Source organism: Apodemus sylvaticus, chromosome 10, assembly GCF_947179515.1.
Source record: "Apodemus sylvaticus chromosome 10, mApoSyl1.1, whole genome shotgun sequence".
NCBI classification, from domain to species: Eukaryota; Metazoa; Chordata; class Mammalia; order Rodentia; family Muridae; genus Apodemus; species Apodemus sylvaticus.
The window spans coordinates 49200283-49217636 of record NC_067481.1 but is presented as its reverse complement, the minus strand read 5'-3'; the positions used below and the strand labels follow the sequence as shown (position 1 = coordinate 49217636).

At 49.8% G+C, this 17354-nt stretch overlaps 1 protein-coding gene across 9 annotated transcripts in view; it reads right to left on the bottom strand.

The window, feature by feature from the left end:
- Positions 1-17354, bottom strand: part of Rap1gap2 (RAP1 GTPase activating protein 2) — a 194402-nt gene that overhangs the window by 131432 nt on the left and 45616 nt on the right. For 2 of the 9 annotated variants that reach the window (XM_052194008.1, XM_052194009.1), the window contains exon 1: positions 7488-7883. The exons of 4 other annotated variants lie outside the window; for them this stretch is intronic. In XM_052194008.1, the coding sequence (XP_052049968.1) occupies positions 7488-7594 (107 nt within the window). In that variant the 5' untranslated portion in view covers positions 7595-7883. Of the gene's footprint in view, positions 1-7487; positions 7884-8546; positions 8805-9270; positions 9291-17354 lie in introns of those variants that run through there. 3 more of the 9 variants (XM_052194013.1, XM_052194011.1, XM_052194012.1) reach the window with 3 other exon arrangements.

The following is a 17354-nucleotide window of genomic DNA, read 5'->3' as shown; positions in this document are numbered from 1 at the left end:
GCTGTTTCTCTCAGGCACAACAACAACAAAACTGACGAACATGGTTGGGTCAGGAGCACAGCCACACAGACTGTGGGAATGGACCATTGTAGTCCCAGGACTGGGGGCGCTGAAGACGCCAGATCGCGGTTTCCAGGCTATTCAGCTAGACCCCGTTCTCAAAGCAAATGACAACACAAGATACCGCACAGCCCCTCAGACGGGTTACAGTTCCTGGCGCTCCACTTCAAACTGCGCTTATCACTGTTCTTGGCCTCTGAGTCTCGGTTCCTCAAGAACAGAGGAAATCGCAAATAAATAGCAGAGCTAAGGGGTTGAATTATAGCCTGCCTGCCTATAACTCAGTTGGGGGCACTGGGTTTAGTCCCCATCAGTCCCACTGCAAAGTAAAATAGAAAAGAAAAAAAGTAGCAGAATTCATAAAGATGTGTACGTAAGCCCTTAGCTCAGGACTAACGAATAGAGAACTACAAAGTTCAGGGCTGGTGACGGTGGCTCAGTGGATAAAGCCCTTGCCCTGCAAGCAGGAGGCCCAGGGTTCAAATCCCCAGGACCCATGTTAAAGCTGAGCTGCCCCAGCATCGCAACCCCAACACTTGGGAAGCAAGGACTTGGGACTTCCCAGCCAAGATGGTGAGCTAGCCTGGCAGCAGTTGGTGAGCGACTTGGCTCCACAAGAGACCTGTCTCCGTAAAGGAGAAAGCACTGAAGACAGCAAGTATCACTGGCTTTAGGCCCACGCATGCAAGGGTGTGCACAAACACACACATATACACACATGTGTACACACTATACACATAAAATAAATAATTTTTTAAAATGAAAATGGGGGGGGGGGGCAGAGAAAAGGTTAGTCAGGGGAAGGTGTGTGTCACCAAGAGAGATGACGTTCCTTGTATACTGAGACGTCCCAAGGTGGAAGGACTGAACCAGCTCCCACAGAGCTGCCCTCTGACCTTTCCATGAACACCATGGCATGCGCGTGAAGAGCACACACATACACACAAAGATATACATGGAGAAATAAATAATAGAATCATGATCTATTGGTTTGTTACAAGCACCATCCACCCCCAGCACTCCTGGGACACTGGTGTTTTGTGGTCCATCTTAGTCTGCAAAAAAACTCCCCAAATCTCAGACACTTTCACACCACCTTCCTGACTTTCCCCAAATCCCAATACCACCTGACAATGACTTTCCTAACACTTTTCTTTAAATTGACTTGCAATTTTTGACTTAAACAAGTTTGCTTTTTTAAAACGTTATATAACTTCCACGCATGGAAAACCAGCATAGCTTGCCAGAATTCATTTTTCAAAATAGCTATTAAAATAAAAAAGCACTTGTCCACCTGAAAACATCTTGCCTAACTCAATTGCTTTTTATGGATTGGGTAGGCAAGAACCTCGGCTGGCAGGGGGCGGGGCTGCAGTTGGAGGGAGGCCTCCTCTGAAAATGACTTAGGCTCTTCCTGGGCCCTTGGGCAGCCCTGGTGTGCACAGACGTGGCTTTCGATGGTTGAACCCAGCAGGCCTGGCAAGGCCTCTATTTGGCAACACCATGGTAGGAAGCCATCTGTGAGCCATGCAGACTCCAAAGAGATAAAACTGTGTTTAGAGAGAGATGTATTAGCTAATAGCAATTGTTCACTAACTCAGATGCCCACTGGCCATAATGAAGAGAATCTGCCTTTGCCTCTAGTGAAGCAGCTCAGGGATGGGAGCTCTCAGAATCCAGGGCCAAGGACAGCCCAAGTGCCCTGCCCAGCCTAGGAACAGTCAGGGTTGATCCTGGTCCCAACATCATGCGCAGACAGGAAAGGGATCGGAAGAATTTTGGGAAGACAGTAGCCATTCTCTGCCTTTGTCCCTGAGACCTCAAGGAATGGCCTCAGATGAGAAAAGGGCACCTTGAAACCTGCCTCAGAACGGTGTTGCACTTAAGAGACAGTTGCCTCTTAAGCATCCCTCCACCCATTCAAAAGTATCCCACTGACCATCTCCTGTTCTAGACAATGAAGACTCAGCTGTGACATTGGCAAAGTTGCTGCTCTCCATTCATATCCTAAAGAAAGTAATCTCCAATACAACTTTTACTACAGGAACCAGGCATCAGTTCACATAAGCAGGACAAAATAAGTATATCCTAGCAAAGCAAGGGCAACTGAAGTGAAGTCTTAGGCTACCTGGCCATGGGGCCTTTGGGGGTGGCAGGGGGGAGGAGAGATGGTGTAGGAGTCCAGTGGAAAAAGTAACAGTCAATTAAGTCACAAACAGCAGGTGCAAAGGGCCTGGGGCAGGAACATGCTGGTTAAGTTCCAGGGACAGAAGGAAGGACTCTGCAGCAGAAAAAGGATCATGGGGCATGGTGGGAGGCGGTAAGGCTGCTGTTGGCTTTGCTCTGAGATACAGTGGAGAACCAAGGGTGCACAGGACTTTTCCTTATGGGTAAAAGGCTTGATTTTATGTGACTCTTTCAAACTCCCAGATAAGAGCTAGAAGCAAGGACACAAAATGAGACAGTAAACTAATTGCTCCCAAGCCTGTGGTGGTGGTGCACACACCTAATCTCAATATTCAAGAGCCTGAGGCAGGAGGATTGAGAGTTCAAACCACCCTGGGCTACAGAGCAAGACTGTCTCAAAGCTAAACAGTAGCTCAAGAGAAATCAAATCAATTCATTTATGCCTTGTGCTGTGTCCATTAGACTCCAAGGGTCTGACTCTCAAATGCTCAGAGAAATTAAGCATGGAAAATTGGTTAAAAGGGGATCTTTGTTCTTTGAAACAAGGACAGGTAACCAAGCAGGTAGCATCCAAACACCAGATGTGAGAAGGCAGGAGACTGACCCTCCAGAAACAGAAGCCCCAGCCACCTCCCAAGACAAGAACAAGCCCCCATGTCTTCAGGGCTGGGAAGTAGATGGGTTCTTGCCCTGTGATTCTTCCAGCTCTGGAACACAGGGGCTGGGAGGCCTGGGCTCCTGGACACCTCACAAGCTCAGACTTTACATCAGCCAGATCCTCACAAGGCTGTCCCCAAATCAAGTCTCCTCCTGAACACCAGGTCCAAAGCTCAGGAACCCATAGCTGCCAGCTCACCAAAATAGATAGCAGATACCTCCAGCAGTTCAGTCAGGCAAGCGCCTCAGGGTTCACCAAGCTGACCCCTGACAGAGCCTGTAGTCTAAACCTATATGATAACTCACAGATAACATGTCAGGTGGGAGAGCTCAGTAAACAACACCAGGATCAATGACCACAAAGCCCCCACTGTGGGAAATGTCACAAGCTAACAATCCAAGCTAAGGTTATGGTTCTATGGTAAAACACCTGCTTAGTGTGAGCAAGCCCCTGGGGTTGGGAAGACAAAGGAGGCAGAGAAGGCTCATTCCTTCAATAAATAAATTGTAATAAAAATAAAAAGGGTTTGAAAAATGTGTAGATTGAGAAGTACACCCATCTCACCTGACTGTCTGAATCTTGACTCAGAAAACCTCTTGTGACAATGGAGAAATGAGTATTGACTAGATAGATTGTAGAATTACACTGTTGGGCTGGGATGATGGCCCAGTGGTTCACAGCACAGGGAGAGGATGTGAGTTTAATTCCCAGCCTGGGGTCTGTGTGTCCCCCACACTCACACACACGCTAAGCAAGTGGTCCACCACTGAACTGCGTCTTCAGAACTCAGTTCACTTGGCCTACCTACATTGTCCACGCTGGTCTTGAACTCACTCTATAGCCCAGGCAGGTTTTGAACTTTTGATTCTTCTGCCTCAGCTTCCTGAGTAACTGGAGTTGCAGGCCTGTGTGGACAAGGCCATATCCTACAAAAAGGTGCTCTGGGCTTCAACCCCATCTACCTGGTGTTAAAGAAAGCAGGCTCATCTCCATGGACCCATGTTAAAGGAATTCCTTATACTGTGATTTCAAGCTATAGTATCAGAGAAGATGTCAGATCCAAGCCCCCCTCAAACACAGCACTGGTTTGGCCAGCTCCCCTATGATGGAAACCTTGCAGACAGCCAAAAAGAGGCAGAACCTCCAGGCTGTTCCAAACTCTGGAAGAGGTCTGCTAAGACTGATGAGCCAGGCTGGTGAGGTATCTCAGAGGACAAATGCCTCTGTCAGCAAGTTCGAGGGCCAGAGTTCAATCCCCAAAGCCCGCATGGTGGAAGGAGAGAACTGACCCCAGCAAGCTGTCCTCTGAACTCTATCTTCTCTGTGGCACACGCACACACATACACACAATAAGTAAGTATGATAATTTTTAAGACTGATGAACCCATGCACATTTCCAAAATGGGTAAACTGAGGTTGGAGCTTTGAGCACATCTCCTTAGGACCTACCAAGAGACCCTGGAAGAATCTCCTGACCTCTGGCCCATAAGACACCTGTCCCAAGACCATTTTCCCTGGCGTGTCCATTAGCGCTTTAGTGTATAATATCTCCAAGCAGCACAGAAAAGAGATGGCAAGGACCACTAGAACATCAGTTCCAGCTACACGTGACCATTTCAGCCCTGAGGCAAAGAGCCCAGAGTCTTCTCTGCATATGCCTGTCAATTAGGTGCTGGGAAGATCGATGGATGGATCAAGCCTTCCGGGAGGATGGGGAGGGGCCTGAGTCTGAGCTGACCCCATGATGAGAGGAAATGGAAGGAAGAACTCTGCACATTTAACACCCAGCATGCAGTTTGGGGAAGGCTTAGACAGAGCTGCCAGCTGTCACCTGCGCCTAGACTCCCCGTGGCCAGTAGGCGCCCACAGAGCCAGGGTCAATTGTGTGCACCACACTGACACTTAAAGACTCAAAAACTCCAGAATAAAGCAAGGGAAGAAAGCAAAACCACTTCACACTAAGATAAAGCCAATCCTTTCTGTGAGGAGGGCGAGTGCGTGGCTAGAGGCATCGGCGTTATAACAACAGAAGCGCCAGAAGAAGCTAAGGGTGAAGGTAGACTACTACTGTCTGCCTAGCTGGCAGTGAATAGCATCCAGGAAGGGCAGATCACCATGAGGCATCCTTACCCCAGCAGACCTCTCCCCAGAAGCCCCCCTCAACTGCTACCTCATTGTATACCCCCAACTTATGCCTATCTCTCCGCCTCCTTTGCCTGTACATGATAGGCCTTGACCACTACTGGCAAGGTTGTTACCACCAGACACATCTCTCCTTAGTCATCAAGGGCACAGGGCCAGTAAGAGATGGGAGTCATTCACACCACACCTCCTTCATCCTCAAGAGCACCGGAGACTTTTCCACTACATCTTCATCACATTATAGCCCTTGGACCTAAGCAAGCCCTTGGTGTGCATTCAGAATGTGAAGCCCAAAGAATTGAAACCTATACCATTGCCTCGTAGTCAATATGTGAGTCAAGGCTCAAAGTTCTTCGTCGTACAGGGGCTGCCTACCCCACCACACATTCTGTCTTTGGTCAGGAGCCGGTTGGATGCGTCTGCCTTCGTCCTCAGGATGGCGCCTATGGCTCTACTTATATTAGGAGCGTGTTCCGAATCCTCCCTCATTTTTTTGAGACAAAGGTTTACCAAGTTCCCCCAAAGTTGTCCTGAATTCACTCTGAAGCCCAGATAGGCCTTAAAGTTGTGATCCTCCAGCCTCAGCCTCCTGAGTAAGGTGGGTTCACACAGGCCTTGGCCATCAAGCCCAGCTAAATTTGCATTTTTATGGAACACAAGTAGGACCTGAGACTAACCACTCATCCACCCCTCTAGAACCAGGGAGTTGGCCCATCGCTGCCTCCTATACAGAGTATGTAGGAAGGGGAAAGGAATCCAGGCCCAAGGGCAAACGGTTCTAAACCCAGAGCCCTGGACTCCTGGTTCTCCTGGCAGCCTTTCTACTGGACACCGGTGTTCTCAACATCAGACACCCTCAGGCCACCTAAAGGATCACTGACACATTATGTGCCACTTGTGGTTTTCTTTAAAGGTTCTATTTTATTTTCACACATGCGTCTTTGTTGGGGGGGGGCTGCTCTGTGAAGACCCTGAGAGACCAGAAGTTTTCATATCCCTGGGAGCTGGACTTCTAGGCATCTGTGAGACAGCCCCCATCCCTCCTTCCCCACACATGGGTGCTGGGAACTGAACTAGGGTTCTCAGAAAGAACAGGAAGTGCTTTTAACCACTGAGCCCTCCCTCCAGCCTCAACACTTAGATTTTTATTACAACTGTTTCGATTGAACAGATGCATTCTGGGGGCTGCCCATCATTAAGTAATGCCTTGATTATTGCCACGAATGGAAAAATGAGTTCCACTAATGCTAACTAGGGAGGACTCCTCAAGACAAAATCATCTCCCCTCTGGACAGATCCTCTCTCCCACTTAGAGAGCCTGAGCCAGCCCTGGGTTACAAAAGGAACACAAACAGGAGTTTTAAAGGTGTTGAGGCCAGTCTGCCACCATGCAGAAGCTTTTCCTTTGAAGGAATCATGAGGATGTGTAGAGAACTGGAAAGAACTTTCTTACCAAGTGACTCAATGTTATTTCATACTCAACCACCTTAATCATTTCCCTGGCATCTCATCCTATGCTGTGGGAAAGATCTCATTAATCCACATTTTGGGAAAATGGGAACAAGAGGGACTAGACATGACCTAGACCATATTCTTAAAAGCCCTCTTCTTCGCTGCCTAGCACCCTCAGACACAGTCACCACCCAGGTGTCTGTGACTATGATGCCCTTGGGGGTCTATGAAGGGGTACAACAGTACCCACCCCAAAACTTCTCAAGCAGGACTCCTGTAAGTCAGGCAGTGGATTTCGATATCCTCAGCAGCTAGGACCCTAGCAGAAATGGTAGGTTACAGTCATAACCTATGTGAGCAGTGACCTGGGGTCTAACGGTTGTCAAGTCTGCATCTGGAGGCTGGAGCCCACCCAGGCAGCTGCCTCAGACTCCACTCCCTGCATCCTCACCACCACCATCAACTCCACACGTCCCCCCTCCCCCTCCCCGTTGTCCCCCCCCCTCCCCGACGCAGATGTCCAAGGTGTCCCTGAAATAGACTACAAAACAATCTTCAACGCCCAGTAGCACACTGAAGAGCGAGCAATCGCCAGGAAAGAGTCAAAGAGGGGAATACCCAAAAACAGATACAGTGGGGAGGCGGGGGCTGAGCCACCTCCAAACTTGGTCCTTGCCTGCCGGCCTGCCGGCACCCAAGCACAGAGCACGCGGAGCCAGGAAAACAGCTCGCGAGCTCAACCAAGTTACAGAGAAGCTTGGGCTGAGGCAGGGACAGTAGCTCAAGTCTCTCCGCTCTGCAGGCTTCGGGATGGGTATCGGGATCCGTAACGGTCAGGTCTGGGAGCCCTCCGACTCCGCCAGTGTCCCGTCAGAGCCAGCAAGCCTTTTTTCCTATCCAACAAGGAGCCAAAAGGAAAAAGTCCACCCTAAAGACAACTGGAATTCACCGCGAGCGAGGACAGGGGATAGGGCGCAGCCAGTTTTACCTTTTCTCTTTATTCTGTTTTCGAGATTTGTGCAGGAGTCCAATGAGCACCACGGCGGCTCGGATCCCCGCCTTTCGGCAATGCATCCTCCCTGCCGGCTGGGACATGGCGAGGCCGCCGGCGGTGCCCAGCCGCGCCCTCGCCCGCCGCGCGTCCCCGCCGCCCCAGCTCCGCGCGCTCTGCGCTGCCCGCGCCTCGGCCGCTGCTGCCCGCCTTGCATGGGCCCCGCCCCGCCTAGGTGCGCCCGAGGGTCAGGTGACTGGGCGCTCACTTCCCGACGACCTTCAGCTTCTCCCTGGGGCCCACGGGGCGGCCGGTGTCCGCTCCCCCAGCGCGGGCATTTCCGAGACTCGCTCCGGGCGCAGCGGGCCAGCGGCTCCCGGCCTCCCGCTCCGACGCACCGCCCGCCCCGGCCCCGCCCCGGCCCGGCCCCGCCTCCCGCGCTGGGGCTGCTGACTCCCCCAGCAAGCTGAGACCCTAGGGAGAGCAGGCGACCCGACCTGTGAAGCAACCTTAGGGAACTCGGTCATAGAACTCTGGAGAGCAGCGGACCGGACCCAAGGGAGCGCAGGCAGCTCGACCTTAGTAAGCTCAGGCGTCTGAACCAGGGAAGAGCAAGGTATCGGATAGCGAACTAAAGAAAGCGACTAGATCGCGCCGGGCGCTGCAGGGCTCGACGCCCGGATTCGCACTCTGTCCTGAGAGCGCCGGCCCCGGCCTTTTCTCCCCTGTGCCCGGTGTCTGGATCCCTGTCTTCCGCGCCCGGACCCAGGGCCCCGGACCCCGCTGACTGTCTTGGGCTCCCTCCCAGGCTGACAAGCTCTCATGCCAGCCCGCCAGGATACTTCTCCGATGCTGTCACTGGCTTTATAGCAGAGGAGAAAAACACTCAGTGCAGAAACGCGCGTCCATCACCACCCTCCTTCCCTCCGTCCCAGATAAACCACCTTTTCGAGTGGTCCCCGCCAAGGCCTCCAACCCCGGGTCCCACTTTACGCGGTCCCGAGACCAGTCAAGAATGGGGCGGGGGTACTTGAGGGCGATCAGGAAAGATGGTACCTCTCCTTTCACCACCTGGAGTCCGCGAAAGGATTGTCCGTGAGCGATGCTGAAAGGATCAGCCGCGGTCAGCTCCCATTAACATTTCTTTTCCCGGCCTTGGAAACACGGGGTTGATAATCAAACTTCCTCTTAAGGGGCTTGCCTCTTCTTAAAGGACCAGGTTAGCTAGCGAGCCTCGGGTCCTGAGCCCGCATCCACAACCTCGGACCCTCAGGAACCCGGCACAGCACAGGCGAGCTCCATTCAGACTTAAACACAGAACGCCTCAGATCTTAGTTAAGGAAGAGACGGTGGCCTGAGTCATAACAGAACCAGCCCGGGGCCTCACTCTACAGTCCCCCTCCTTCTTCACTTCCATTTGCCGCGGGGCCTCCCAGCCCCCTTAGCCCTTGAAGCGTAACTAAGTGCCTTGCCCCCTTGGGGGAAAGGAATCGGGCATGGAAGGGGTGGGGGGTGAAAGGAATTAAAACAAACCAATTAGCCCATCTTTGGAAACAGCCCTGGTGGGGCTGAGAGGTCCCTTAGCAATTTGCCTTGTTTTTTACACAGTCTAGTGTTCAAGCAAACAGAAAATACAGGGGGCGGCGGGGAAGAGGACTGTATCAAGAGTCGAGGAGGCTGCGAATGAGCTCCGGGACCCTGGGCTCCAGTGGGCTCAGCTCCTAGCTACCGCTAGAGCTGGGGCAGAGCGAAGCAGCCCCAAGATAATTCCAAAATGCACCTGGTCTATTTAGGAAGCATCCATTAGCAATGGCCCTGGGCCCTCGAGAGCCTCTCGTGTGGTGGGGGATCACAGATACAGCCGTGGACTTCTATTTATAACCGGACTGGAGTGACCAACCCCCCTGCCCCGGGCTCCACCCGTGGGTTAGGCAGCTAGGCAGGCAGCTGCGAGGATTTCACCAGGGGTGACTTCAGAATCTGCCTGGGGGAAAGAATGGGAAGTGAGTGTTCTCAAAGGGGAAACAGAAATAGCCTCGGAACGGGGTGCAGGGCCTCTGGAGTCCTAGGAGCACTTAGCACCTCCTGGATAATTGATGGACAGCTTCAGCTCCGTGGCAGGGAGGGAGGCCCAGCATGGGGTATATTTTATTCACGCACAGGGAAAGGTAAAATCTGAATGGAAAGTCCGCCTGCAGCTGCTGAGCAGTGTAAACGGTGCCCACCCATCCCCCACGGCCTGGGAGTTAGTTCAGGTCAAGTGCACAGCAGGTACAAAAAGCATTAGAAGAAGGTGCAAAATCTCTCCAACATGCGGCCTCCATTATACATTCTTGTTTTGGGATTCTGGGCTCTCTCAGCTTCCCCAAAGTCCCAACGTGGCCAAAAAAAAAAAAAAAAAAAAAAAAAAAAAAAAAAAAAACCAGCTCCAAAACGCCAGCAACTTTCAGGCCTGGTAGCTGGAACTGGAGCCCTTATTTCCTTCCACCCGATGCCAAGCCTGTCACCAACGTGACTCCTCCATCACCCATGGCAGTCACATACCCAACCCAGGAAACACAAAGGAGCAAGGAAAGCAATGGCGAAGTCCCTCACACCGGTCTCGTCTAGGCTTACTGCCCCACCAGCGTCAATTAAACACGGTAACTCCCATCCTGTGCAAGAGACAAGTGAGAGAGACAAAGTCTCTCCTCGGGCTGCTGTTATCCAACCAGGCCAGTGCTAACTGCACACCATGGCCGTGTCCAACAAGTACGCGCAGTGTGGTCCACACAGTGGGTCCCGGCACGGCCATCCTGCGCCACCTCTCAGCCTCCAGTCTTAATGTCGGACTGCCAATTATTTGCTTCTACGTTTGTCGTCCTTGCATGAACTTCCTTTTTCACCACCGTTGAAATAATTGGTATCAGTGTGGTGGTGACACAAGCAGGCTTATTAAACCAACCTCCGTACTGATCTCACTCGTTCAGAAAAACAGGTGAGTGTGAAGTTTCGGCTAGGCATTTGCACCAAACCAAGGCGTGGTCTTTGAAAAAAAAAATCACAGTTTGAAAGAGAAGTGGAAAAGGGATATTTTTCACATTAGTGACTGAAAGGTATTCTCAGGTCATCCTCAAAAACAAAGCCCTGGGCAGCCCCACCCACCACCCCACCACCCCTCCCCACCCTCCTACCCCCACCCCACTCCCAGTGCAAGGAAAACCCAAAGGCTGGTGGGGCCTAAGAGGAGGAATGCAAGCAAGTTAATGATGAACAGAGGACAGACGGCTGCACCGCCACACTCAGGGCCCACGAGTTCCGACACACAGACACGCATGCCTACTCCTGAGGAAAAGAGCTTTCTGTGGCTGGAAACTGGCTGCAGAAATGTATTCTCACGAAAGCCAGGAAGCAATCAGTACGCCTGGTCTCAGAGACAGTCCCCAGCTGACAACTCCCACCTTAGGCTGGCACTGCTCGGAGGCAAAACAAAGAAAGAAGGATTCGGGCACCAGGAGCTTTTGAAGCCAGGGTACAGGCAGATGTCTCCAGATGCAGTGCCCATCCCTTTCTGCAGGACTGGTCTCCAGCTAACCTCTGCATCATCAATCCTTTAAGGAAAAGCAACAGTTAAAAAAAATTACCTCAGGGACTGGAGAGATGGCTCAGCGTTTAAGAGCCCTGTCTGCTGCTCTTTCAGAGGTACTGAGTTCAATTCCCAGCAACCACATTGGTGGCTCACAACCATCTATACTAGGATCTGATGCCCTCTTCTGGCAATCAGGTGTATATGCAGGTAGAGCACACATGTATGATAGATGATAGATACATAGATAGATAGATAGATACATACATACATACATAGATGATAGATGATAGATAGATAGATAGATAGATAGATAGATAGATAGATGATAAATAGACAGATGATTGATAGATGATAGATAGATGATAAATAGATTCATAGATGATAGATGATAAATAGATATATGATTGATAGATAGATGATAGATACATAGATACATACATAGATAGATGATAGATAGATAGATAGATAGATAGGTGATAGATAGATAGAAGAAAGAAAGAAAGATAGAAAGAAAGAAAGAAAGAAAGAAAGAAAGAAAGAAAGAAAGAAAGAAAGAAAGAAAGAAAGAAAGAAAGAAAGAAAAAGGATTCCAGCTTTTAAAAAATATCTCAGACAGCATAGTACAACAACACCACACCCTTCTACTTTGAGGGCATTGGCATGTATGTACACACATTCCTAGAGAAATCCCTCCTCAGCCTCCCTCTGGCACCTCACACTTTGACAGGGACCTCACAACTGTGCCCTATGAACGGACTGCCTTCCTTCTTGGCAGGTACACCAGCGCCCCCTCCTGGGAGGCAACACAGCTACACTATCAGATGAGAAAAAGAAAGCGCGAGAGGGAGACAGGAAGGCAGACGGAGGGTGGGAAGAGGGAAAGACTGAGAAGGTCATTCGAGGTGGGAGAGCAGTTTCCATTTTGAAATGAGAGAGAGGAAGAGTCTTTGCCAGCACACCAACTCTCCTCTCAACAGCTAACAGCTCCTCCCAGGGCTGGCAAGCACATCCCTAAAAGGGCCCATACCCACAGTGACAGCTACGGGAAGCCATCCACAGGCGAGACTCTAAAGGAGCCTTCGGAATCGCTGCCCAACCTCGTGCTCCTAGAAACACACACCCCTGAAGCAGCCAGCAGTCCTGCAGGCAAACCATCCAACCCAGCAGAGGCCCCGCCCCAAGCCAGCTCAGATTTTTGGAAGCAGGTCTAGGAAAGCTTGTGGCATTTCCGAACTCCCGGGGAAGGAAACCACACGGAGGAAACCCACGGAGCCTGCTTCAGCTGGGCACCCAGCCCTTCACATCCCTTGGGTGCTCAGAGACTAGGGAAAGCACTCAGGTGTGATTTCAATCAGAACTTTCCAGATATCTATTCAGGGCATCAAAAGAGTGTTTAGGAGGAAGAGAGGAATGCTTAAAATACTGCTCGCATTTCTCGAGATACTTAAAATCCATATTCTCTCCCTCTCCTCCTCCCTCCCACCCGTGCGGATTTTTTAGTCTTTTGCTAAGCTGTGTGACTGATTGTTCCCCACACTGGGAACGTTTGAATGAAATTCTTTGGAGTACCCAGTGTCTGAGGAGCATTAGGCAGTGCTTTTTTAGCAAGGAGGTTTCCCAGGGATCATTCCAGAAAACAACCAGCTTGTTTGGCCAAGTGGCCTACAATGCTACCTTTCCTCCCAAGGGTCCCCCCACCCCGGCCCCCATCTTACTGGTTACAAAACTCTCAGTGGCTGCTACCTGTTAAGCCACTTGCAATCACAGAGTCTCCAGGGCTGAGGCCAGTCTCAGGGAGGCTGTCTCTCCATAATATTAGTAACATTGCTTAGCAACAACAAGAACCGGCAGACTCTCCAAAAAAACCTTCTCTGCCTGGCTCTACAAGGAACAGAGTGGATTCTAAGACATGTATTATTTATATACTATCTCACATGCCCAGTCACAGTCTGGGCTTGACTGTCTGGGAGATGAGGAACTATACCGACGTGACTTTGTGTTTGCTTGCTTGTTGTTGCTGTAATGACCTTGGCTACACATTTCTTTTAAATGTCTTGTGGTGTTGTCCTTTTCAAAGGCAGTCTCGTGTAACCCTTTCATGGCAATTCAAAATCATTCATATCCATATCAGCTTCTATGGTGAGCGACCATTTGTGCCTACACTTAGTGGTCCCCAAATAACTTTTAAGATACTACAGCGTGAGAATCAACAGACCCACACACAGAGACAGATCTGAATTGGGATTAGAAACCCACCTCCCGTTTTTTGGTAGCTGTGTATCTCAGGCTAAGAACGAATTTGGTGCCTCTAGCTCTTCACCCCTATGAACAAAGATTGCCACAATGCTATCCTAAGTCTGCAACAAGGATTCAGTGATCGAGGTAGGAGTCTCATAAAGACTTACATAAAGCAAATTTTATTCCAAATAGTCAAGTCTGAAAACATTTCACCCAGTGAAATGTCTCTCAGTACCACCAAGGAGCAAAAGCCCAATAGGTGTGAGTGCTTGGGTTCCAAGCTATCAGGCTAGGTACAAAAGATGAGCACCCTTCACGGTTCCATTCATAAGAAATTTTAAAACAATCCAAGGTGTAAATTCATATCAGAACAGAGGTGTCTGACTGTGGAAGGTGTTTGTGGTTGTTGGTTGGTCACTGTTGTTAGGGTTTGGTTTTTTGTTTGTTTGGTTTTTTTTTTTTTTTTGAGGTTTTTTGTTTTTGTTTTTGTTTTTGTTTTTTTGGTTTGGGATTGCTGTGAGTCTTTAATAACTTTATTTTTGAGATTATAATATAATTAGAGCCAGGTGATGGTGGTACACACCTTTGATCCCAGCACTCTGGGGGCAGAGGCAGGAGGATCTCTAAGTTTAAGGCCAGCCTGGTCTCCAGAGCAAGTTCAGAACAGCCAGGGCTACACAGAGAAACTCTGTCTTAAAAAATTGATGATGGTGGTGGTGGTGGTGGTTGTGATGGTGCGATTAGATCATTTCTCCTTTCCCTTACCTCTCTCCAAACCCTTCCAAGGACCACTGTTCTTTTGCTCTATTTCAGATCCATGGCTTCTTATTAATTATTGTTACTGGTGTGTGTGTGTGTGTGTGTATGAATACAATCTGCTCAGTTCATATAGCGTTGCTTGTGTGTTTGTATGTTTTCAGGGCTGGCCATTTGGGATTACACAAACAATTGGTGTTCTCTTCCCTGGGGAAGACACTCTCCCCTGTTCTCAGTGTCCCTTCCTTGCCTGTAGGCCTTTGTGTAGAGCTGAGGCCTCGTGAGCTTTCCCCTACATATCAGCACGTCTGCCGGCATGCCCTCAGGTGTGTTTAGACAGTCATGCCGGTGTAAATTTACAGTTTTCTAGGAGCATCTCCCTACAATAACACTTCTTGTTCCTCTGACTCTGACAACTGTACCAAGCCCTGCCCCCTGAGCCTTAGGTGAAGTGGTTGTGCTGTGGATGTATCTGTTGTGAGTGGACTCCACAACGCCACACTTCCACTAGTTGCAGCTTTGGATCAAACTATTCTGTATCAGAATAGGGCAAAGTGTCAGTTTGACCAAAACATAGAATTACAATTCATGTGTTCATACTCCTTGGAGAGAGAGCAGTCGTGAATAACAAGAAGCATAGATGTGCAGAATGGATCCAAGGAGCAACAAAATATAAAGGCCGGAATGATTCTGGGGAAATGGACCAGTGAGTAAAGTGCTTGCGCACAAGCATGAGGATCTGAGTTCGGATTCCCAGCACCCGTGTAAAAAGCAGGGCACAGCAGTGTGAGCCCACAGCCCAGAGAGTAGCGGCAGGGTCCCTGGAAGCTCACTGGCAGGGAGCCTAGCTCAATCAGCGAGCTCTGGGCTTACTGGGAGACTCTGTTTCAAACACAAGTAATGTAGAAAGTAAGTGAAGAAGACAGCAGACATTGACCTCTGGCCTCTACCTGACTTACATCACAGAGAAAGAGAGGAGAGAGAGAGGAGAGAGAGAGGGAGAGAGAGAGAGAGAGAGAGAGAGAGAGAGAGAGAGAGAGAGAGAGAGAGAGAGAGAGAGATTTTTAAATTAAATAGCATATAGCAGAATTTGTGAGTTCACCCAGGAAGCTGAGGCAGAAGAACTGTGAATTGACACCAGACCGAGCTACAGAAGGAAAGAGGAACCGAGAACAGAAGACTCAGAAGAGCACTGACTGCTGTTCCAGGAGATTTGAGTTCAGTTCCTCACATGGCGACTCACAACTATCCATAACTCCAGTCCAGGGGATCTGATGCCCTCTTCTGGTCTCTGAAGGCAGTGCATGCACATGGTACAGATACACATACAAGACATTCACATGAAAGAAAAATAGATGCACCGTTAAAAAAAATTAGGTAGCTGGGCGGTGGAGGTGCACTCCTTTAATCCCAGCACTTGGAAGGCAGAGGCAGGTGGATTTCTGAGTTTCAGGCCAGTCTGGTCTACAGAGTGAGTTCCAGGACAGCCAGGGCTACACAGAGAAACCCTGTCTGGAAATAAATCAAAAACAAAAACAAACAAACAAACAAAAAGCCCAAACAAACAAAAATATCCCATAGTGGGGGAAATGGCCAGGAGTTGTTATCTCAGGAATTGACTTCCATTGTCCCCTTTAGTTCACAACTTTTATGTAAAGACTACATATCAATTTTTCAAATCAAACAAAAAACCAGGCCCATGACTGTGGCTAGAGGCACAGCACTTGCCCAGCACTCGCCAAAAGAATGAATAAATATCAAAAGCGTTAGGTGAGACTGCACACAGAGGCCTCTTGCCAGTGCTTCCCGAGTTCGTGCTGCATCAGGTACTTGTCTCTTCCGCTCGCTCGTGGGCAACCAAAGGCAAACACCCTTTGTCTTCTGGCGCCACCACCAACCCCGCCCCGCTCTGCCTCCCATTTGTCCTCCTCCTGCCGCGGATGTCTTTGCAACATTCCAGAGCTTTAGGGAAGGCTTTAGTGGAGATCCGTGTCTCCTAAGTCAGAGCACACAGAGTGCTCACAGAAACGGGTCCAGGGCAGATGGTACAAGCCGGCATCCACCACAGTGGGACTGCTAGCCACCTTTGACTAAACCCTACAGCTAGACACAGGTTCCTCCATCAAATCCACAGGCTGGCACCACACCCACTCAGTCCCTGTTGGATTCTAGTTTATTTCCCAGTGGTCCGAACTACTCTCTTTTTCCAACCGGTCCCTAAGAAGGTCGGGGCTGAATATACCTTTCCTGGAGGAAATTGTCCCTTATTCGTGGATGGAATCAAAGCCCTTCCTAAAGGGCTAAAGCACACATTTCTTCCCCCACAGACTCTGGACTCTAACTCACTGATGTGTTGATAGATCCTTCACACCCTGACATTAAATCCTTTTAGCCTAAAAGGCCAGCGCGAAGCTCATCTGTGGTGCTTTGCCAGAGCAGGCTGAATGGAGAGCCACTCTGAGCAGCTGCGCCTTGCGCGAGGTTTTCTCCCAAGCTTGTTTTCCCAGGCCCTTCGGGCTCCTCAGGCTGTCTAACCTGCGTCACTCCTGCTGTAATCAAAGCTCTCTTTTTGTTAGCAACACTTTTCTCTCCCTTGGGGTTCAAGTGGCTTCTTCACTGACCCTCCCCACGTCAGAAGAAGCCCTCAGAATCCGCACATGCTGGCTTGCTCTCCTTTGACTTGGAAACCTACGCTCTCAGCTCCCGTCCATTCTCTACAATACCCACTTCACACTATCACCAGACAGGTTCAAGGACTATACAAAAAAAATTAAAATACTCCCCCAAACTAGTGGAGGACTAGTTCAAGAGTACCTTCAGTGAAACAACAAACCACTGCTGACAGAAGAAAAATAAAAGGCTCTGAGGTTTCCCTTTTGGAAAAGGAGTCGGGGGAGGGGGAATCCATTCTTCAGTTTACAGTCATCTACATTGGTAAGGTGCAAATACAGGCAGAGGCTTCTCTTTCTGATCCTCTTTTCTGCTTAGAGAAGGTCCTCCCAAGCAAAAAGAAAAGGAATTGGGGAGGTTCGGGGGTCCTGACACCTAGCCTAGACCACAGGTGTCTGTCACATTCTCTACCCAGAAAGATCATCCATGCCTACTGTGCACCTACACAAGCCACCAGCTGCCACCCCCTTCACTCTGCTGAGCTCTACACAAGGCCCAGACATCTTGTCCTTTGTATCTTGCTGCATATGTGACCACAGTCCGGGGGGAGCCAGTAGGACTTGTAAGCTTACTTCCTAGTGTCCGTAGTCTATATATTTGGTAGAAGCCCTACAGAAAGACAAAGAGGCAGA